We start from the raw sequence: 21855 nt of genomic DNA on the forward strand, positions 1-21855 counted from the left end.
AAATACCACAGCTCACCATCTCTCGGAGAAAAATCCATTCTGGAAAGAGAAACACGGATTGTATTGTATTGTTCTTCCTTTCATGTCCTTAAAGTGAGCTGTTTTTTGTTGTTGTTTTGTTTTGTTTTTTTCAGTGCTAGATTCCTTTTGTCATAAATAGACAACTTCTGTACTTATAGACAATAAACCATGATATTTCCTTCTACTCCCCCACTTTTCCCTTCACAACTCTGCTCTCCATCATATTCCCTCCCTCTCTCTATTAGTTTGTCTTTTAATTTGATGTCATCATCTTTTTCTCCTATTATGAGGGTCTTGTGTAGATATTGATAGGCACTGTGAGGTCCTGGATATCAAAGCCAATTTCTGTCTGAACAGTCGTATTGTAAAGAGTCATACCCTTTCTTTGGCTCTTACATTCTTTCCACCACCTTTTCCGCAATGGACCCTGAGCCTTGGAGGGTGTGAGATGTTTCAGTGCTGGACACTCCTCTGTCCCTTCTTCTCAGCATTATGCTGTTTTTGGGGTCATCCAAGTGGTCATCACCATCTGAAAAGAGAAGCTTCTCTAACCAGAAGTAAGAGTAGCATTAATATATGAACATTAAAGTGTAGTGCTTTCAGAGCAATTTGGTGAGAATAATAAATACATTTATCCAGACAAGAGCAGACTTTATACCCCTAAGGCTCATGACCTCCCCTGCCATAGGCTTTTGATTAGGTTTTCAGTACCAGACATGTATTCCCTCCCATAGAGCGGTCCTTCAGTCCAATTAGAGAGCAGTTGGTTTCTCCCAGAGCAGACATGCCACTATTGCACTCGTTCAGTCATTTGGCCTGTCTGTCCAAACTTGAGGGGGAAGTGGTTTTTTAAGTGTGTGTGTGTTTGAACACAGGTCTGCAACAGTGTATGGTGGAGGGAGGTCAGAAAAACAACCTGGAGTATTGGTTCTCTTCACCCACCTTCTTTTTGAGATGGGTTCCTTGTTTTGTGCCACCATGAGCTTCAGTCTCATTGACCTTCAAGCCTATTCTGGCTTCTCTTCCCATTACTGTAGGTGCATTGGAAATACAGATGCACACACTACTTTGTGTGGGTGCTGAGGAGGAGCAAACTGGGTTGGCAGTCTTGCAAGCAAGCACTTTTAACCACTGAGCCATCTCCCCAGCCCCTTGGAAGTGGTTTTTAGTGAGTGGCCACAGAAGTGGCTGCATCAGCCTGTACCTATGATAGCAAAGGTTCTACAGGAAATGGCCTGTGTGTCTGGAGGGCAGGCATGAAGAGCTGACTTCTCTTAGGATGGCAAAAGAATATTCTGCTCAAGCCTCTTTGGATTCAGCACCTGGGACAGCTCCCTACCTAGCCAACTTTCTCCTGGCCAACATAAAATCTTTGTAGATTACAAATATGGAATGTTCCTACCTGTAGCTACGGGCACAAGTCTTGTCAAAACCAGTTGGCCATAAGAGACCATCCCCACCCAGTCTTTATAGGACTTTCAGATGTAGCAAATGAAAATAGAATGTGCCCTGTTAAATTGAAATTTCAGATAAATAACCAGTGTGTGTATGTGTGTGTGTGTTGCTTGTTTGGGTCAGGATTTCATATATCCCAGGCTGAACATCCTCTATAGCTGAGGCTGGCCTTGAGCTCCTGACCCGCCACAACACAGATAATAACAAACATGGAAAAATGGCAAGTGAAAATAAGGTCAGTAGGTACATAACTAAATTCAGCAGCTTGAAGCCCCCAGCAGGGCTGAGGAGGGAAACTCAGGGGGGAAAGCCAGTGTCCTAGACTCTCAGAAGACACTCCATATTCTCAGTGAGAGGCCATTTGCCCATCTCTGTCCATCACTGCAGTCAGGACTACCCTGACTCCTTCCCTGGTTTGTTGGTTTAACAGTCATTGACAGGCTGGTGGGCACTTGACTCTGTGGCATATTTGGGGATGCTGTGATGACCACCAGCCAAGAGTACCACTCTCTTAGTATCCCTGGGGAGAATGGTGTCTGTGGTACCCAGAGAAGGAAGGGGTTTCTAGTTTGAAGCGTGGCCAAAATAAAAATAAGAATAAAGGTAAAGAAGTGGGAAGGGCATGTTCACACAGAACAGGAACAAAGGCCCGGAAGCTTCTGAAGGACATGGAGTGGAGAGTGCGGAAGCACCTTTATCGAGGTGTCCTCCCCACAGCCTACAATCCACTTACGCACAGTAGTGTGCCAGCTGTGGTGGCACATTCCTGTAATCCCAGCTACTCGGGAGGCTGAGGTAGAAGGATCCCAAGTTCAAGACCTGCTTTGCCAACTTCAACTGTATGTCAAAATAAAATTGGAGGGCTGGAGACAGGGCTTAGTGGTTAAGGCACTTGCCTGTGAAGCCTAAGAACCCAAGTTGAATTCCTCAGTTCCCACATAACCAGATGCACGAGGTGGCGCATGTGTCTGGAGTTTGTTTGCAGTGGCCAGAGGCCCTGGTGCTCCCACTCTCCTCCCCCCTTCCTCACTCAAATAAATAAATAAAATATTTTTAAATTTTAAAAAATAAACTAATATTGGATCCAGGCATGATGGCACACGCCTTTAATCCCACCACGTAGAAGGCTGAGGTAGGAGGATCACTATGAGTTCAAGGCCAGCCTGGGGCTACAGAGTGAGTTCCAGGTCAGCCTGGGCTAAAGTGAGATTGCCTCAAATTAAATAAATACATGGGAAAGAGTTGAAGAAGCTTTCCTCCTGAGGCCTTGGGTTCGATCCTTAGCACAGGAAGGAAAGAGAAAAAGAAGGAAAAGAAGAAGTGATTCAGCAGTTCAGTGTGCTCAGGCTGGTGCAGCCATCATTGTACCGAATGCCAGGATGGCCGCTGCCTTCTCCACCCAGCCCACCGTGGCAACCACCGCCCTGCCTTCTGCCTGCATGAGCGTCCCCACTCCCAGAACCCAGTAGAAATGAAAGCCTAGGATGTGGTCTTTTGCAACGGGCTTCTTTCAACAGAATTGCTTTCCAGGTTCATCCATGTTGTAATGTGTCAAAAAAAATTCATTCCTTTTTTAAAAATTCACTCTTCCTATGGCTGAATAGTATTCCACTGTGTGGATATGCAGCATATGTTGTTATCCATTTGTCTGCTGGTGGGCTTTTGAGTTGGTCCCACCTTTTAGATATTGTGCATAGTGCTGTTAGGGACATTCACATTCAAGTGTTTATGAGAGCATATGTTTTTCAGTTCCCTGGGCACATAGCTAGGAGAACAGCTGGTCATGAGGTGAGGCAGCTGCATTTGATCCTGTGGTGACTGTGACTCTGGTGCACTTAACACCACACCATCTGGTTAAGAGCAACCCTTGATGCAGGATGGCATCCTGCTTGTCCCTTGAGACCACTGTGGGAAGAATGTCTGAGCTGAAGGATGGGGAGGAGTGCTATGGAACGCTGTCTTGTAGACACAAAGTGGCCGGTGCACTCGTGACTTCACAGCAGCTGTCATTACCTGCACAAGACCCACGTATTGGGCCCACTAATATGTCATAGATGGAGGAGGACAAAAAAAAATATGACATCAAAAAACTAGTTGGAGCCGGGTGTGGTGGCGCACGCCTTTAATCCCAGCACTCGGGAGGCAGAGGTAGGAGGATCGCCGAGAGTTCGAGGCCACCCTGAGACTACATAGTGAATCCCAGGTCAGCCTGAGCCAGAGTGAGACCCTACCTCAAAAAAAAAAAAAAAAAAAAAAACTAGTTGGAAAGAAAGGGTTTGATGGGAAAGGACAAAGAGTGGCCTTTGAGGAACAGTGAGGCCCCAGCCCTTATGAGATGCCAAAGTGTGTAAGGAAGAAAGGAGCAGACATTTCTACATCATGATAGACCAGAGAGGACAGCTCAAAGCTCCTGGTGAAAACAACTTCCAGGGTCTACCTGGGGACGCAGACACTGAAGGTCTCAGGAGGGACCAGGACTCTGCATGTTTGAGAGGCTCCCTGGTGTCCTGATCAGACCCTGAGCAGTCCTACCTGGAGGGTGAGCACCATGCAGGTAGGTGTCTCAGCACCTGCTCAAAAGCTCTGTGAAGGAATGAATAAATGCAGCCCTTTGTGTAGAAAGAAGGGAGAGCATGGGTGAACATTCTGTGAGGTATTAGCTAGAGCAAGTTCCTTATGGACTCAGATTTTGCATATTCAGGGGAGGCTGGGATAGGTATGGCCCTGCCCATACCACAGGGAGAGTCCCCTACGTGGGGAGGAGATTCATCACTTTCTGTGACCTCTTTGGCAGTGCCCTGAAAGGCCAGGGCCATTGTTTTTGAATCTCAGAGTTCAACCTTAAGAAAGGACTCAGGGAGCTAAAGAGAGGGGTCTCTGTGGTTAAAGGTGCTTTCTTGCAAAGCCTGCCTGCCTGAGTCTGATTACCCAGTATCCGTTTAAAGTTAGATGCACAAAATGGTGCATGCATCTGGAGTCTTTTTGCAGAGGCAGGAGGCCCTGGAACACCCATATTCATATTCATTCATTCATATTCTGTCTTTCTCTCCTCTTTCTCAAATGAAAACAAGGAGGGATTTGGCTGTCCTCCCAAACCTGCCATCCCACCCAGGGCCTTTAAAGAGCAGGGACCAAGGCCGGTAAACCTTGCTGAGGCAGGAAGAAGGCAGACTGGGTTTGTGGGTGATCCTGAGAGCCCTGGCTACCCTCTCTGTAAGTAGCCACAGCATCCTTGACAAAGGTACCTGCTTTGCCCTCCCAACCTCTTTGCCCAGGTCCACTTCCATCCTCAGAGACTGGCTCTCATTGTTGCATCAGGCCCAAGTTCACAGGGAGCCTTCAGGGCAGAACACTGCGTGGGTGGGGGAGGAACTGCACCTTCAGACCTGCTGCAGATCCTGACGCGGGAAAGCCTGAGCGTTTGTGTAGAGGGATCCTTCGATGTGTGCAGTTTTAGCCAGGTGAGACCCTGAGTGCTTGGTGTGCATGCCCTAGCCTAGAGTACACCTTTGGTGAAGCCCAGAGGCTGCCCGGCTCAGGGGAAGGAGGACCTAGCCAGGATAAACAGTTGAATCCTTAACTTCTGTACCAAAAAGCAGTGCACCCGGGTGGCTTCCTTTCTCACCCCTGTAGGTCCACCCCCAGAGCGGCTCCTCAGGACATACCTCCCATTTTGTCAGTGGAGGCCCAGAGAAGGTGGCCTCCCACCTGTTGTCACACAGTAAATGAGCAGCAGAACCAAGTTAGATAGACCCCCCCCCAATCACCTTCCTCTCCCAGTGTTCTTCCTCAGCCCCTCCTGGCAAGGTAAGAAGGGTTCCAAAGGAAGCTTTGGCCAGGACTCACCTGCTGGGTGGACATGAGGGGGGCCACTGGAGGCCAGAGGGCAAAGCCAGCCTCTCTTGATGCTGAGAAAGGTGAGGTGGGGGTGAGGAAGGGGCTCATTCACTCCTGAAGACTTACAGATACGTTCTGTAAGAGCTATAGTATTCCAGGTGCTCGCACTTCTGTTTCTTTGACCCGGCTTCCTTCCTTAACCATCATGACATTGTCATCAAGTCAGAGTGGGTACTTCTCCCTATTCCTGGTGACTTGGCCCGGAGTAGGTAGAGCCGTGCACTGGCTCAAGGGAGGCTCTGGCTGAGCCAGCATCGCCTGCCAGGCCTCAGGCTGCGCAGGTCAACGTGGAGCAGCCAGCTCCGGCCCCCAGGGACCAGCCGGGCAGGCGGCTGTGCATCGTACGTCATTAATAATAAATCTCCAGCGCCGCCTGTGCCTCTCACTGGCCACTCACTGACTCGGCAGGAGCCTCTGACACCCCATGTGCAGAGCCGGCAAGCACAGGGAAGCCTGGAAAGGCAGCTGCTTCCAAAGACCCCATGAGCTGCTGTCCCCAGGAGGGCAGTCCCAGCAGCTCCATTCAGCCCCAGGTCACCGCCCCGGGAGACCCAGCAAGCAGAGAAGTCCGGCAGGGAGGACTCCTTCTCTTGACAGAGGGAAGCTGTTATGCCCATCAGTCAGGAGTGCTTCACAGCCCAGCCCTGCCCAGCACTCTTGGGACAGCCAAGGCCAGAGGACAGCAGAACAAGGAAAGCCCAGCACGAGCAGGGGAGATGTGAGAAGATGCGGAGATGGCTCCTCCCTTCTGGACTCCTGTCTCCCCCCCTCGGTCTTGGACTCTCTGGATAAAGTCTTGCCTTGCTCCATCCGGAAATCTGATGCCCTTCGCCCAGGCGATTGCTTGACTGCCTGCAGAACTCCTCGCTCTGAAGAACAGCGGCTCTTCCACCGCTGCCTTGCCTTCTGGGATAAAGTCTTGTCCGGGACAGAGCAGGGCTCCTAAGGGACTCATGACTTTCTGAGAACAGCAGGAGGGGACAGGCAGCCAAGAGTTGAGCCCAGCCACACCATGCAGGTGTCCTTCGTGTGCTCGGAGCACAGCCTCAAGACCCGGGGCCCCGAGGAGCGACTGGGCCGACCGACAGCCAGCAGTCCTAGCCCAGGCACCCGTGGCCGCTTCCGCGCTGTGGCCATGGTGGCCCGGAGCTTGGGACAGCTGTCGGTGCAGAGTGTCGCCAGCACTGGCGACACCAACGTGAAGCAGCCAGGGATGAAATATAGGTATGCGGGGCGGCCGGTTCCGCCGGGTGGGGACTGGCCCTCCCAGCTCCCGCCCGCGTATCCCTCCCAGCAACCCGGGCAGTTTGTGCTGCCAGGGGCGCTTAACACCTGGCAGAGCTGGTAAGAAGGTTGAGACTCGGTCAGTCCCAAGCCTTGTCTCCCGGGCCCCAGAGTGGGATGGTAGCAGCTGTCCTCTTCCTCCTGTTTGTTTTCTTTCTGGAGTTTGTCTCCAATAGCCATTCAACACATCAAACCACACTGCCTGCTCCTTCTGGGGACTCTAGGTCATTGCCCCCGGACCCCAGCATCCGTTATCCTCCCTTGGGCAACATGCACCAGATGATGTCCCACACATTTATCTGTGTTCTTGTATCCATGTCTGTATGTGTGTGTATATGTGTTTGTGTATGTATATGTATATATGGGTACATATGTATGCCCATCATATATGTATATGTGTGTACATGTGTGTCTGTATCCATTTCTCTATGTGTATCTCCATATATGCATGTACACAGAGAAAACAGGAAGGGCAAGACCAGGCAGTGAGGGCTCCTCCTAGCTGCAGGGCCCCATCTGCCCAATAGAGCAAGCAGAGCCTTTCTCCCAGTTGGGTCTGGTGAGCTGTTCTTGGTCTCGTCTAGAGAGAGGTGGATGAGGTGTAGTTTCCTAGCACCTGAGAAGAGAGTGGGAATCCAAGCCGTAACCCATTGTGCCCCTTGTCTGTCTCCTCTCCAGCCTCCTGGGCACCAGCCTCACAAGCAGGCATACAGTGACTGTCCCATGTAGGAACCATGGATAAGATAAGCCTGATCCCAGTACCACCCGCCTCCCTGGGAAGTTGGCTCTTTCCCACGGCCCCTCCAGACACATCTGTCCAGTGAAGCTTTATAGCCTACAGGATGTAGGAAGCTAGAGATACCAAGTGCAGGTGCCCAACTCTTGCCAGAGGTTTCAAGACATACTCAATCCAGAGAAGGTAAAGAAAGAACCCTCTGTCCATCCTTGGGGAGCCCAGAGTCTGGGAGGGAGCAGACCTGCAAACAGATGACACCCACAGCACAGCATGCATGACTGACAGGCGCAAGATGCTGCCAGGGAAACACCTGCCTCTCTCACTCCTCGGACCAGTGAAGATGAGGTGGTCTTCCGGAAGCTTCACATGATCTAATTTTTGTCCTCTGCCAGATGGCTAAAAGGAAACTCTCTGAACTCTTTAAAAAGACTATAGCTTTCTGGGAGCCTGAAGCTCCTGCCCTTCATGAAGTCTGAGGTACAGCATTTAGGGGCATGAAGAAGTCGGTGGCTGTATCACAGCCCCCCTGATTCTGGTCTTCTCGAAGGAATTCCGTCAAGAGTCATAAACAGTTTGTGCAGTTTGTTCAGCAAAGCCTAGCCAAATTAACACCCCCAAGCAGAGATTGAGGTGGGCTGTCCCAAAGGCAGAGAGCATGCCAGGGGTTCCTGCATGGTGGATTTTAAGGAAATGTTATGAATATTTATGAGGTGGGTTTAGGTGACCCTTTTTGCCTCCCATATCATGATGGACCAGTTCTCCTTTTTAGGGTATTTCTTCCTATGATCACTACATCAAGGAGGAGTGTCAAGATGATAATGCAGATGGTACAGTGACATCAGGGTCTTTAGTGTGCATGTGTGTGCCTGTGTAGTATGTGTGGTGTGTACCTATGTGCACACAGATGTGCACACCCACCCACGACGTGTGTGTGGAGACCAGAGGAGAGCAATGGGCATCTCTCCTCCTATGCTCACCTGCTTTTTCCTTGAGAACGAGTCTCTTACTGAGTCCAGATCTTGACGTTTCCACGAGCCCCAGAAATTCCGTGGTCTCTGCTCCCCACCAGATGTGCATAGCCACACTCACCTAGGTATGTGAATGCTGGGAACAGAACTCAGGCCCTGATGCTCGTGTGAAAAGTGCTCTCCACTGCTGAAATCAGCTCTCCAGCCCAACACCAGGGTCTTTTGAGGATTCAGACCCTTGGCCAGTGCACACGTGTGGGTGAATTCCATGGCGCCTGAGTTACCGATACAGCTGGAGCAAGCTAACATGTGCTTCAAGGGTGCTTAACCACAAAGGGCATGCTGGCCGACAGGAGACGTAGCTATCAGGATGCATCTGCAGTTTTCCTTGTAACCTAGGTAACCCTCCTATCTAACTCCCTGGCATCAGCTGCAGTTCTGGCATCCATGCCTGCTTCTGGCCAAGGCAATGTCTGTGAATTCACAGACCCTGGGAGAAATGTGAGGCCAGTCAGCACAGACCAACTGCATTTGGACTTAACGACTCAGACCAACTATGATATTACTATGGCATGTTCTGATTAGGGGAAATAAATCTGTAGGTAATTTTCATATCCTGAAATCGTGGGCAGTGGTATGCTAGCAGCCCCCCATCCAGGCCCAGCTGTAACTGTGGCTGTCTCCACCCCTGCTCAGCAGCCCTCTGCATAAAGCTTTCTGCCCAGAGGTTCCCTGTCCCTTCTCATTCCTTCTCCAGAAGCCTGGCAGCAGATGGCAGAACTAATACCATCATCTTAACAGGGAAACAAGTTGAGCGGGGTAATTGCAGCATCGTGTGGTGTCCTAGTTTTGTTAGAGGATTCCTGTGGGCGGTGGGTGGGAGAGGCTGTCGCAGAGCCACACTCCCTGACCCCCACCCTGCACGCAGCCTGTCCCAGAAAGTGTGTGCATTGCAGGGTGAGACTTGAGCAAGGACCGACTCTCTGGGTGCCGCCCCAAACTGTTGGACAACAGGTGCCTGCTTTTCAGCCATGGATCCGGGTGGGCTCAGCCTCTTGCTTCATCTCCTCACCTGACTGCTGTTGAAGGCCACTCTGGCCCCCTGAACATGTTGTGTTCCAGCATTTGAGGACCTAGGTTCAAATCCCAGCTCCAGCATAACATCATAAAGGAGGATTTTCAGGAGAACATGCCTGAAGCCTGCTTTTTAACCTAGATTAGTCAGGAATTTGCTGCCCCTGGTCATTTGTGCGTGTGGTTTTGCAGAGGTAGGAGCCCAGTCTGAACACCTGGCTCTACCCAGACTGGGTGCCCAGTGAGGTCCAGGGCTCTGCAAACCTGAGACACTACAAACAGGAACTTGAGGATGTTTGTGTCTGTGCATACCCCCCCCCCCAGAAAAAGAAGTCTGTATTGTTGATCCAATTCTCAGAGAAGACAGTGGCCCCACTCACAAGAACCACTGACCTTCAGTCCCTTCCCCTGGTCACTGAGAAATGTCACCTTGTCCCACTACTATGACTTTCTTTCTAGCATGGGGGAAGTTTCCTGACCTGCTTAGGATCTGGCTTTGCGCATTCCATGCCTGACACAGTCCTGCCTTTCATGCCAGCTCCAGTCGCACGTCTCCGGGTTGGCTGATACACGCAACACTTACGGCACTATGAAATGAATTCACAGATTATTTATAAAGGAGAAAGTCCCAGAACCCTCATTTCCCTTTTTAGTATAGAAGTATTAAATCCAGCCAGGTGTGGTGGTGCACACCTCTAATCCCAGCACTAGGGAGGCAGAGGTAGAAGGATTGCCATGACTTCAAGGCCACCCTGAGATTACATAGTGAATCCCAGGTCCGCCTTGACTAGAGTGAAACCCTAACTCAAAAAAACAAAACAAAAAGAAGTATTAAAGCCTATTCATTTCTTAAAATATTTATTTATTTAAGAAAGATGGGAGAGAAAGAGAGACTATGGGCTCACCAGAGTCTCTTACCACTGCATACGAATTCCAGATGCATGTACCACTTTGTGTGTCTGGCTTTACGTGGGTACTGGAGAATTGAACCTACATGGGCAGGCTTTGCAGCAAGTGCTTTAACTGTTCAGCCATTTCTCAAACCTCTACTAGTTTTTGTTTGTTTTTGTTTTGGCTTTTTGAGTCAGGATCTTGCTACATAACCCAGACTGATCTATACTTTTGGCATCCTTCCTGCCTCAACCTTCCAAGTGCTGGACCATAGGTACATACCACCATGTCCAGCTTATTAAAATCTATTTGATCTGTTTATTGTTAGTTTTGTGCAAGGGAAAACACCTCTTGTACATCATCCACTGTCTGTCTTGGGCGCCTGCCCCTTTGGGAAACAAGACACACGAGAGTCAGTGTCCTGCGGCCCCCTCCCCAACCCCGTGCATGGTCCCATCCATCCTCACGACAGCCAGCATCCTTGCTGTGGCATCAGTAACCCAGCCTGCAGACCAAAACAGGCTTCATGATGTCACGTGACCTGCCTAGGCCCATGCAGCCAGGAAGGTGGTCCAGCCTGTCCTGGCTTCAGAGCTTCATCACGGCATTTCTTCCCTTCCTAAAAGAGGCCACTTCTAAGTTTTCATTTGGGGAGCAATCCCTCCTGTGGAAGGAGTGAACTATAGTTGAACTGGTTTATTTGTTGAAGGTTGGTTTGTTCGTTTGTTCGTTGGGTTGAGGCAGGACCTCACTCTGTAGTCCTTGGCAGTCTTCCTGTCCTAGCCCCTCAAATGGTTATGTGATAGGCACGGGCCACCACAACCAGCTTGGGTTGTTTGAGTTTGGTTTGTTTTCTCCTCAATAATTTGTAAAAAGAATAATTCAAATCCTTTCGAAACTAAAGTTTCAAAGCACCTAGAAATGCCATTACACTCCCCCAGACTCTTGTGTTTCCTTCATTCAGACTCCCGAGTCACCAGTCTGTTGTTACATTAAGTCCACCGCCTACTCTCCTTCTGTTCAGCATATGTTAGTTTGTTTTTGTTTGCTTGCTTGTCGTAGGGTCTCATGTAGCCGAGGCTGGCCTCAAACTGAGGTTAGAAATAGAGTAGCCCTGGGGAATATTGCACCCTCTGTTGATTCTCGTCATCTGGAAATGACCTGTTGTTCCCAGGAGTAGCTTTTAGCCAGACACCAGCAGTAGAAGCCCACGAGGGAAGTAGAGTCTGACCCCAGATGGGGCAGAGCTCAGGTGGAACTGTGACACCCTTACTGCTTTGTCAGCTTTCCCATCTGGGCAGGCCGTGCCTGTGTTCTCCATAAACAGAATGGGCATGGAGCACCACAGAGGGTGGTGGGAGCTCAGAGCTGACTTCCAGGGAGACCCCAATCTCCAGTTCATGGAATGACCTCAGTATAACTTTTGTACTGGGGAGTCATGGAATCACACAAGCAGGAGGCCCGCCACACAGCTGATCAAAAAGGACCCAGTAACAGGGTGCTGTAGGGTCCTGGTCTGCTACTGCCCAATGGGTTTTCAGACAGCCTGTGTTAGGACAGGGAAGCCAGCTTCTGCAGAGAGCTGTCACGCTCCACAATCTCTTAAAGATGGGAATGATAGTCTAAGGCCCATTTGGGTGCTCTGGGGTGTGTCCCACCATATGGGTACATCCATGGGCCCGTAATGGGGCTGGACAGCCACGCATATGTGTAGGGATGTGGGTTACCATGCATGGTTAGAACATGGGCTACTGTGCCGGGCTGTGGAGGAGCCAGAACTAACTCACTGATGAACTATCAGCCTCGGAGAAACCTGAGGACAGAGATCAGCTGTGAGAAGCAGGGAGAGAACTTGCACAGGGACCCTATGGACACACCGTAGGCCAGAGTCAGTCACATCACACCCCATGTATCAAGACAGCAGCCCCCAGCATTAATGTCATCTGTCCTCAAGACTGGTCTATAGCCTCTCTGCTGGCCTCTAGCACAACACATCAGCAATGTGGCCAAGCCCAGTGAGGGCCGAGGGGTACAGCTGACAAGTCACCCGTAGGCTGGGTTAGCAGAGGCCTCTCTCTGAAGGTCCCCTGTGCCTTTCAGGGCCTTGGAATACATGTTGATTGGGTGAAGTGGACAAGGGACAGGCATGGGTGTCTGAGCCTGGCTGATGACATCCTTCCTGAGCTGAAGACTCACTCAGTGTTTGTTTTTCAGGAATCTGGGTAAATCTGGTCTTCGGGTCTCCTGTCTGGGGCTTGGTAAGTACCAGAGCGCTTCAGTACCAAGGAACCCCTCACCACCAGACACACAGAGGCTACAGGAAAACCAGCCCCTCCTTTGCAGGGAAACTATACCCAGAGCCCAGGATTCTGGGAGGCTGGGTTGCTATGGTAACTAGAAGGCAAGAAGAAGGAGGGGGACAGAGCTCTAGCCTTAGCTGAGGAGGCCAGGAGAACACCAGAAGTCCTTTGCACATAACCTCACCCCGCAGAAAGTCAGCAGCTCTGGGTCAGGAAGATATCTTTACTTCCGTGTCGAACCCAGCTTCGTGGAGACGGTCCCCTAGCAAAGGTCATTCAGTCTTTCCATTGTCTTTTCATCAGATACGAACTCTGTTGTCAGAACCCCCATCCTCCACTTCCTGGGTGCACGTAATGTGTTCCCTCCTGCCTCAGCACCACTACCCAGCCTTTTCTCAGCAAGACCCTATCATCAGGAAGGCACCCCACGTTCTGCTCCCCAAGCAGCAGGGTGTGCCTCTACCAGAGGCCATAGCAGCACTGGCTCCAGAGGAGGTGGGGGTTGTTTTGTTTTCATTTTGAGGCACAGTCTCACACTATAGACCAGTCTGGCCAGGAACTCACCAAGACGAGACTCAAAATTCATGATAAGCCTCCTGCCTCAGTCTCTCAAGCGCTGGAATTACAGTATTATGCCTCCATGCCTGGCTCTAGACAAGCATTTAAAAGACCTCAGTCCTCCTGGGCTCTCAGCCAGCTCTCTGTCCTTCAGACTGTTGTCCTCTCCATTTGGACACTTGCCCCGAAGCCCAGTTATCTACCTACACAAGACATACTCACTACAGAGCACATGACCCCAACCCTGGGCTTTGCCCCCTGAGACCTGAGCACCCATCATGGCAGTTTTAAATCACTGGCAAATTGTCCAACTTGAACCTGTGTGTCTCCTTCCAGGAACATGGGTGACCTTTGGAGGCCAGATCACCGATGAGGTAAGATAGCGCTTCCTGGGGCCCCAGAACTCTGGCCCAAAGTACATGGTTAAGTCCCTCGCATGAACAAGGGACATGTGCTTGTGGGAGCCACCACAGCAGCCTCCCTGTTTCTGTGTGTGGAGGGTGTCAGGCCCCATGGGATGGACAAGCCAGATAATAGTGCCCAAAGAAAATGCTGTAGTGAGTGATGCCACCTAGAGGCTGGTGCCCCAGCTCCTTCAGCAAGTCCATCAGCTCCCAGGAAGCCAGAATCCCCAGCCACAGTTAATCCCGAGCATTCAGGCAGCCCATGTTTCCAAGCGTGAAATCTGGATGCGGACCAAAGCTGCCCCCTCAGTGTGTGCCACATGTGAACTGGCAGCCCATATCTGCTATAAGTCATTTTAAAGGCAGCTTCTGAAGTTCTTCTACAAGTGACATTTTTACTGTGTTCTGACAACATACTCTTTTAATTTTTTAAATTTATTTATTTGAGAGATTGAGAGAGGGAGAGAATGAGGATGCCAGGATCTCCAGCCACTGCAAACAAACTCCAGATGCATGCACCACCTTGTGCATCTGGCTTATGTTGATTCTGGGGACTCAAACCTGGGTCCTTTGGCTTTGCAGGCAAATGCCTTAACCACTAAGCCATCCCTCCTGCCCATAACAACATACTCTATAACCATTGCTAACTGTGCTGAGTTGCAATCGAGTGTTATCTGCTGGGCTTCTTTGTGCCCAATTGAAATGCAAGGATGACACCAGGGAAGAGCAGATTTGAGCACTGCCAGCGTCATGGGGCCCCTCGGAAGGAGAGGGGTGCACTTGGGGACAGTGGGAGGATGTGTGGAAAGGAGAGTGGTGGCATTTGTTCAGAGAGCTCTGGGCATCTACGTCAGACACACTGTCATGTTTGCCCTACTTACATTGGGAAGGGTTGCATTTAAAAATTAGTAAGTGAGTCATTCTGAGACCTTGTTAGCTGTGATTGCTCAGTTTCAAAGGGAAAGCTCAGCTTCCATCAAAATTTAAATGCAGGCTGTGGTTGTGCTCATCTTTATTTTTATGATAGTGGCTGGTTGTGGAACCATGTGCCTCATACTCTGAGATTGCTGGTACAGGCGCTCTCAGGGTGAAGTCAAGAGTCTCTTAAGGTGAAGGGCCTCACCAGTGCCCACCAGATTGGTTCCTGGAGCTGAGAGTAGAGATTAGAGCTGTGGGATCCATGCGGTTTGCATCAAATAAGTCATGCCTGACTCAGGTCCATCTCCAAATAAGTCATGCCTGACTCAGGATCATCTCCCTTTCAACATGGCTGCTGAAACAGTAGATGGAACAATTCTGTTGGGGGAAATGCTTCATTCCCAGACAGCACTTGCTACACGGAATGGGATGTCCTTGTGGAGAAGTGACTTTCTCAGTGACACAAGTATTGACAAATGCCCTCAAATAAGAGCCCTGGCTGGTTCTAGCATTAAGTATGGGGTGACAGGAATAAGATATTGGAGGTTCTCTCTCAATAACAATGAACTGGGAGGACAGAAGAATAGGTGACAGAGCCAGGGTTCTGAAACACTGTGGCAAAGGAGCAAGAAAAGCTTTTTGTGTTAATAATCCCACAGTTCCTGTCAAAAAATCAATATGTCAAATGTTAAGGGCCCCCAGCTGTAGCCCAAGTGAAGAGGATGGAACATTTATTCTTTGGAACGTTGCCTGCTTGGTAAGGCCAAGCGAGAAGTGAGGACTATGGGCTGTACGTAATTGCATGTGTGTCGTGTGTGTGTCGTGTGTCGTGTGTCGTATGTGTATGTGTGTCATATGCACACATGTGTGCCCATGTCTACATGCGGTGGCTAACAGGTCCTTCCTCTTACCAGTCATCCCCATTTCCCAGAGATGGACCTGGTAAGACCAATTTTGGCCAGACTGATTCTCCAGCCTGCACTTCCCACAGTACCTGGGTTTCAGGTTTACACTGCCATGCCCAGCCACTTAGATGGGTGCTGCGATCCAACTCAGAGCAAATCAGACCCCCTTGTCCTTCATGCTGGCAGAGCAAGTGCTTTTACCCTCTGAGTCATTTCCCCAGCCCTCGGACTGCACTTTCTGAAGACACGAAACATAAACTTTCCATTTTAAGAGACACTGTCTCAACTAACAAGGTAGAGAGTGATTGAAGAAGACACCTGACATCAGTGTTTTGCCTCTGCACACACACATGTACACACACAGGCACACACACATGCATATACTTTAAAAAGAAAACCCAGGTGACTGGAGAGATGAATTAGTGGTTAAGGATCTCGCCTCCAAAGCCCAAGGACCCAGGCTTGATTCTCCATTACCCACATAAGCCAGATGCACCAGGTGGTGCATGCATCTGGAGTTCATTTGCAGTGGCTGGAGGCCCTGGTGCTCCCATTCGCTCTCTCTCTCTCCCTCCTTCCCTCTCTCAAATAAATGAAGTAAAAAAGAGAATTTAGCCTTTTAATTGTGTTAAAGGTGTCAGTTCAGTTGCTTTAGTTATCTTCATAGTGCTATGCAACTACCACCATGAATTCCAAACACACTCTGTACCTTTTAACTACCACTAATCTCTGGTCTACCTCCTATGTCTGTGAAGCTGCAGCCTGTTTTTGTGAATAAAGTTTTATTGGCATGTAGCCATGCGTAGTCATTGAGACCTTTGTGGCTGCTTTTGCTACAAGGGCAAAGCTTCATAGTTGACTGAGACCATCTGGCCAATACCATCTAAACCATTTACTATCTGGCTGCATTTCCTCATTGTTGGAAAAAAACCACCTGACCCGACTAGAAGCAGCTGACAGAAGGAAAGGGTTTATTCTTGGCTTAGTTTCAAAGGGAAGTTTCATCTTAGTGGGAAAACCATGGCAGGAGCAGACAATCAACATCACATCTTCACATCAGCAGGGAGGAAATAGCAAGAGCAAACTGACAAGTGAGTGTGAGCTAGAAAATCTCAAGGCCCACCCCAAGGGCATACTTCCTCCAACAAGGCTGTGCCTCATAAGAGCTCCACCACCTTCCCAAACAGCACCACCAAGCCTGGATTAAGGATGACTGTATGGGGAACATTTTACATTCAAGCCACCACACCAGCTATCACAGGAAAAGATTTGATGGCCCTGTGCCGGGACAGCACAGCAGCTATCCATTGGTGTCTGCAGGGCTGCTGTGCAGACAAACAAGGTTGGTCCCTTCCAGTAAGGCAGCAGGAAGTGGACAGTGTTAGTAGCTCTGAGATCATGACATTGACCCCCATGAGGAGCTACAGTGGGTGGTGGCGGGTTTCCGGGTCTCTCTCAGTGCCCTTTCTACACCCACACAACTCTCCATGAGAATCCCGCATTCAGGACAGGCTGGATAATAGGAATATGATGGGAGAGGTGACCGGGAACTCTGGTCTCAGTTCTGCAGCAGCTCAGGGCACAGTGTTAATTATGCCATACACAGGCTCAGATGTATGCAGGTACCAGTCATCACCCCTGGCTTCTGCCTCACAGCCATGAGCTCTCAGCTCTGGGGTAGCATGCACTACCTCTCATGACTAAAGGCATCTGGAGAATGTATGAGCTTCTCGAGGCTGCTGTAACTAATGACCACCCACAGGGTGACAGAAAACAACAGAAATGGCCCTCCCAGCTCAGGAGCACAAAGTGTAGATCAGCATCCTTCACCAAGGATCCAGCAGCCAGTGGGGCTGGGCTCCTTTCCTCTGGTGAGAATCCTTCTGGCTTGAGCTTCTGCTGGCTGCTGGTGGCCTTTGGCTTGTAGCCACCTCACTCTCACCTCTGTTCCCATGGTCACTTTACCTCCCTTCTGTCTGTCACATCTCCTTCTGCCTCCCTTGCAAGGACACTTGTGATGGCTTTTAGAAGCCACTTAGGTGATCCAAGATTGTTGCCCCAACTCACAGTGTTTTATTTCATCCCATCTGCAGAGCCCCTTTTTCTACCTAAACTAAAACGCATGGGTTCCAGGGAGCTGGCAGTTTTGGGGAACTGTCACATAGTGGATTACAGAGAAAAGGGGACATAGCAAGGTGTACCCTTCTGTTTGGTATACAGCAGTCAGAAAGGCAGACATATAAAGGTAACCCACAAGGTGGTCCAGAGAGAGCATTCAAGAGGCTTGCCTCACAAGCAGGAGGACCTGGGTTCCGTCCCTAATACCCATGGAAAATGCAGGGTGTGATGTTGTGGGTGGTCCCAGCACTGGAGAGGCCAAACAGGTGGATCCCTGAGCCACACTGGCCAGCCAGTCTAGCCTAGTGGTGAGCTCCAGGCCAGTGAGAAACTATCTCAAAGGAGGTGATCCTCCAGTAGTGTTCCCCCCAGGGATTCTGCCAGCAAACACACACAGAGCACATGCCCTCACTCCCCATTTGCCTAGAACTCAGTTTTGTGGGAGAGAAGCTAACCTAAGCCACCGGCCCATTCTCTGTGCTGCAGCAATTGAGAGTTACAGGAATCCTTCAGCCTGCCTTAGGCTTGCTTGCTAAAGAGGTAGTCCTAGAGCTCCGAGCTAAACCTGGGGAAGTGTGGCGCTCAGAACACTGGCCAGAAGGCCATCAATGAAGGACATGCTTCTAGAATCTATGATTCTTTTTTTTTTTTAATTTTATTTATTTGAGAGCAACAGACACAGAGAGAAAGACAGAGAGAGGGAGAGAGAGAGAATGGGCGCGCCAGGGCTTCCAGCCTCTGCAAACGAACTCCAGACGCGTGCGCCCCCTTGTGCATCTGGCTAACGTGGGACCTGGGGAACCAAGCCTCGAACCGGGGTCCTTAGGCTTCACAGGCAAGCGCTTAACCGCTAAGCCATCTCTCCAGCCCTAGAATCTATGATTCTTAACCCCACCACCCATTGACATTTTCCCTAGAACACAAGCTCACCCTTCCAGAAGCCCAAGGAGTAAAATCTGGCCAGCAATGAAGCTGGCTGGGCAGCCATTCATCAGTGCTGCCTCACTGAGGCCAAGAGTGTGTAGTGTTGGAGAAAAACACCAGCCAAGATCACATACCTCTCAGCCCCTCCACATAGTAGCTGTGGGATCCTCTCTCTGAGTGTGCAGAAGAGAACAGTGAAGTCCTCCAGTAGTAGTTGGGAGGAGTTCACGGAGACACAGCTAAATGCACAGCCAGACTTTAGAAAAACGCTCATCCTACCAAGATATTCCAGGCTTCTGTGGAGGGAGGCTACTCTTATGAGGGTTCTGGGGTTACCATAGCAAAGTACAGTCACCTGAGTGGCTTCAGTCAATAGAAATTTACCCTCCCATAGTTCTGGAGGCCAGAAATCTGAAATCAAGGTGTCAACAAACATGGAGGGGGGATATGTCTCGTGTCTCTTCCAACTTCTGCCAATCCTTGTCTTGCAGGCATACCCTTCTAGTCTCTGTTGCTTCGTCACATGACCTCTGTGTGTGGCTTCTCTTCTTATGAGAGATCAGTCATACTGAGTGGAGGGACCTCCCAGGAGCAGTGTGAACCTATCTTTTTAAATATTTTATTTATTCATTCATTTATTTAAGAGAGAGAGAAAGGCAAATAGAAATAGAAAGTAAATGAGTATGCCAGGTCCTCCAGCCACTGCAAGTGAACTCTAGATGCATGTGCCACCCTGTACATCTGGCTTATGTGGGTACAGGGGAATTAAGCCTGGTCCTGACACCAGAGATGCCACCCAGACCACTGGCTTATTCTCCTGATGCTCTGTGCCCTCCCTAGGGCTGGCAGAACAATGCTATCCATGAGCAGCTCTGGCTCTCTCATTTCAGATGGCAGAGCAGCTGATGACCTTGGCCTATGACAACGGCATCAACCTCTTCGATACGGCAGAAGTCTATGCTGCTGGCAAGTATGTGTCTTCCTCCAGAGAAATCGTGGTGGAGGACACCTTCAGTGAGCCAGAGCTCTGGTTCCCCCCCACACCCCCCGCTCTGGTTCCCGTGTCACTCTGGTTCACAAAAGGCCTTCCACACTGCCTTCTTTTTAAATCTCTAAATGGCCAGAATCACAGAACACTTGGATACTGGTCACTTGCTAAACTCCCCATGTGTCCAGACACCAAGGTGACCAAAGTTCTTTTGGTGCCAAAGACGCCATGTTGGGCCAAAGCCATGATTAAGCTGCTGTCCTACACCCTTCTGACATACTGGTGACCTGTAGCCAGCCCCATGCACGTGAAATTTTTTATGTTTTAACAATGCAATGAGAGTAGTTTGGAAGGGCTGAAGGGAGCAGGCGCTGGCCTCCAGTGCTGAAGGAAGTGCTTCTCATCTTGGCAGTGAACTTTTTGACTCAGTTATACAAAATCTCAGCTCTCTTCAGCCAGAATAGTTGGCTTCAATATAAAAGACTGGCTGTAATCAAATCTTCCACTCTCCTGCGTCGTGTTTCCAAAACTCAGCTTTTGTTGCTGAATTCATTTGCTGGCTCCCCATCGCCCTCCCATCCCTGGCCCCCTCTTGCTTTGGGCCAGTCAAATTCCCATCAGCTGGCCTGGGTACAGCCCTGACCTGCTATGTACCATGGCCACAGGGCCAGCATCTGCCTCACTGACCTCAGATAGTCACCTGCTGCCTATGGCAGGGAACACAGCACCAAGCATCAAGGAGCCCAGCTGGACATTAACTCAAATCCCTGCACAGGGCCTGCAGAGCTGACAGCTGGAACCACTGCCCTCTCCCAAATCTCCGCCAGCCCCCATCAACAGCCTTGTGTCCCTCCTGTGCCACAGTCCCCTCCCCACTTCTGCAAATAAACAGCAGCTTCCCATCAAGGCTAAATGCTTTCCAGATAGACAGATGAGCTAAGCTGGAGGGCCCAAGGTCGAATAGCCCAGTGCCAATGCCTAGCCCAGAGGCTTGTCCCAGCCTGAGCCTCTTTCCTGGCCTAGCTCCTTCCTGGGTCTTGAGGCCCACAAGAGTGCATACAAGGGAGTTCTGGTGTCCTCCAGCTGCAGATGGGCCCGCCCTGTACACAGGCCCAGCACGCTCCTTTTCCAGCAGCCATACCCCACTCTGCATCATTGTCCTCCCACCCCATGCTCCCCATGCTTAACTGGACACGCAGGACTGTCGTGCCAGAGCAGGCCATGTTGGGTCCTGGACAGCCGCAAGGCCTCTTGGGAGGCCCTTGCTACAAGCCAAAGCCTCAGGGAGAAGTTCCTGCCCTAGGCACTATGGCTCCTGGACGACCCCCTGCCCTCCACTCTTCAGCCAGCCTCTGCAGCTCCTTAATCCAGCCTGTAGCTGAACCCGCCCACTCACCCCTCATGAATGCATCAGCACTGGGCATGATGTCTAGTGAAGGGCTAAGCACCATGTCAAGGTGACAGGCCGAGAGAAGCCACTGTGGGCAAGGGGCTTGGGACAACTCCAGCAGGCAGTAGACCAGGGACTGTCCCTCTTATGGACCATGCACACTTGCTTCTGTTGCTGACAGTAATTTGGGCACTTCCCAGCATACTGCGGGATTTCTGCGGCCACATTCACAGTTTACAGCCAGAACTGCGATCCACGGGCTTGATTTGGTCCATCATCTGCCACTCCTGCAGCCCTGCCACCATCTTCCTCCTCCTCCCCTGGCACTTTGACAAATTAGGGACCAAGGAATGAAAGGAAGAGGCCAGAGCTGATTGAATTTTCAGTGCATCCTGACCATAAATGAGGAGCATTCAGAATGTATGCTAAACAGCTTGCAAATTAGAGCCCATTATTTCTGAGTGGATGACTCAGGCGCTTTTATAATTGGAATGTAGCACGGGGTGTGCATCATTCTCCGTCTGTTGTTTTTGCTCAGAAACATTTTGCTACAAGCAGAAAGTTCTTAAAAGTTAATCCCACACTGCTGTGCCAAGTGAGGCTGGAACAGCTCGCTCGTGACCCCAGCTGGCCCTGGGTTTGGGGCAGGACCCGGAGTGAGGCCAGGCAGGGCAGACAGTGGGGCTGCTTGGTGTCTGTCTGTTGTTCAAAGCAAGTAACGAGGGGTGCACGCAAACACACAGGCGCGTGCATGTGTGCCCGCACACGCGCACACACACAAAGCAGGCTGGCATGCACATGTTCTGCTGGAAATCTACCACTGGCCCTGAAAGTGCATGACTGTCTCCATACACAGGAGGTGCGCCTGGCACATGGTTTACCTCTAAAAATAGAATCATCTGTGCCAGAGAAATTGCTCAACAGTTAAGTGCATTTCCCGTGCAAGTGTGAGGACCTGAGACTCCTCAAGTCCAGTCCCCAGACCCACATAAACAGCAAGGTGTGGCCACGTGCAGTGCTAACC

The 21855-nt window shown here is 50.4% G+C and overlaps 1 protein-coding gene across 5 annotated transcripts in view; it reads left to right on the forward strand.

Moving 5' to 3' along the window:
• Kcnab2 (potassium voltage-gated channel subfamily A regulatory beta subunit 2) overlaps positions 1 to 21855 on the forward strand; it is a 95605-nt gene that overhangs the window by 58001 nt on the left and 15749 nt on the right. For all 5 annotated transcript variants that reach the window (XM_045150462.1, XM_004657699.2, XM_045150464.1 and 2 more), the window contains 3 exons: positions 12541 to 12584; positions 13521 to 13558; positions 19344 to 19423. In XM_045150462.1, the coding sequence (XP_045006397.1) occupies positions 12541 to 12584; positions 13521 to 13558; positions 19344 to 19423 (162 nt within the window). The remainder of the gene's footprint in view (positions 1 to 12540; positions 12585 to 13520; positions 13559 to 19343; positions 19424 to 21855) is intronic.

The sequence above is a fragment of the Jaculus jaculus genome, chromosome 5 (assembly GCF_020740685.1).
Source record: "Jaculus jaculus isolate mJacJac1 chromosome 5, mJacJac1.mat.Y.cur, whole genome shotgun sequence".
Classification (NCBI taxonomy): Eukaryota; Metazoa; Chordata; class Mammalia; order Rodentia; family Dipodidae; genus Jaculus; species Jaculus jaculus.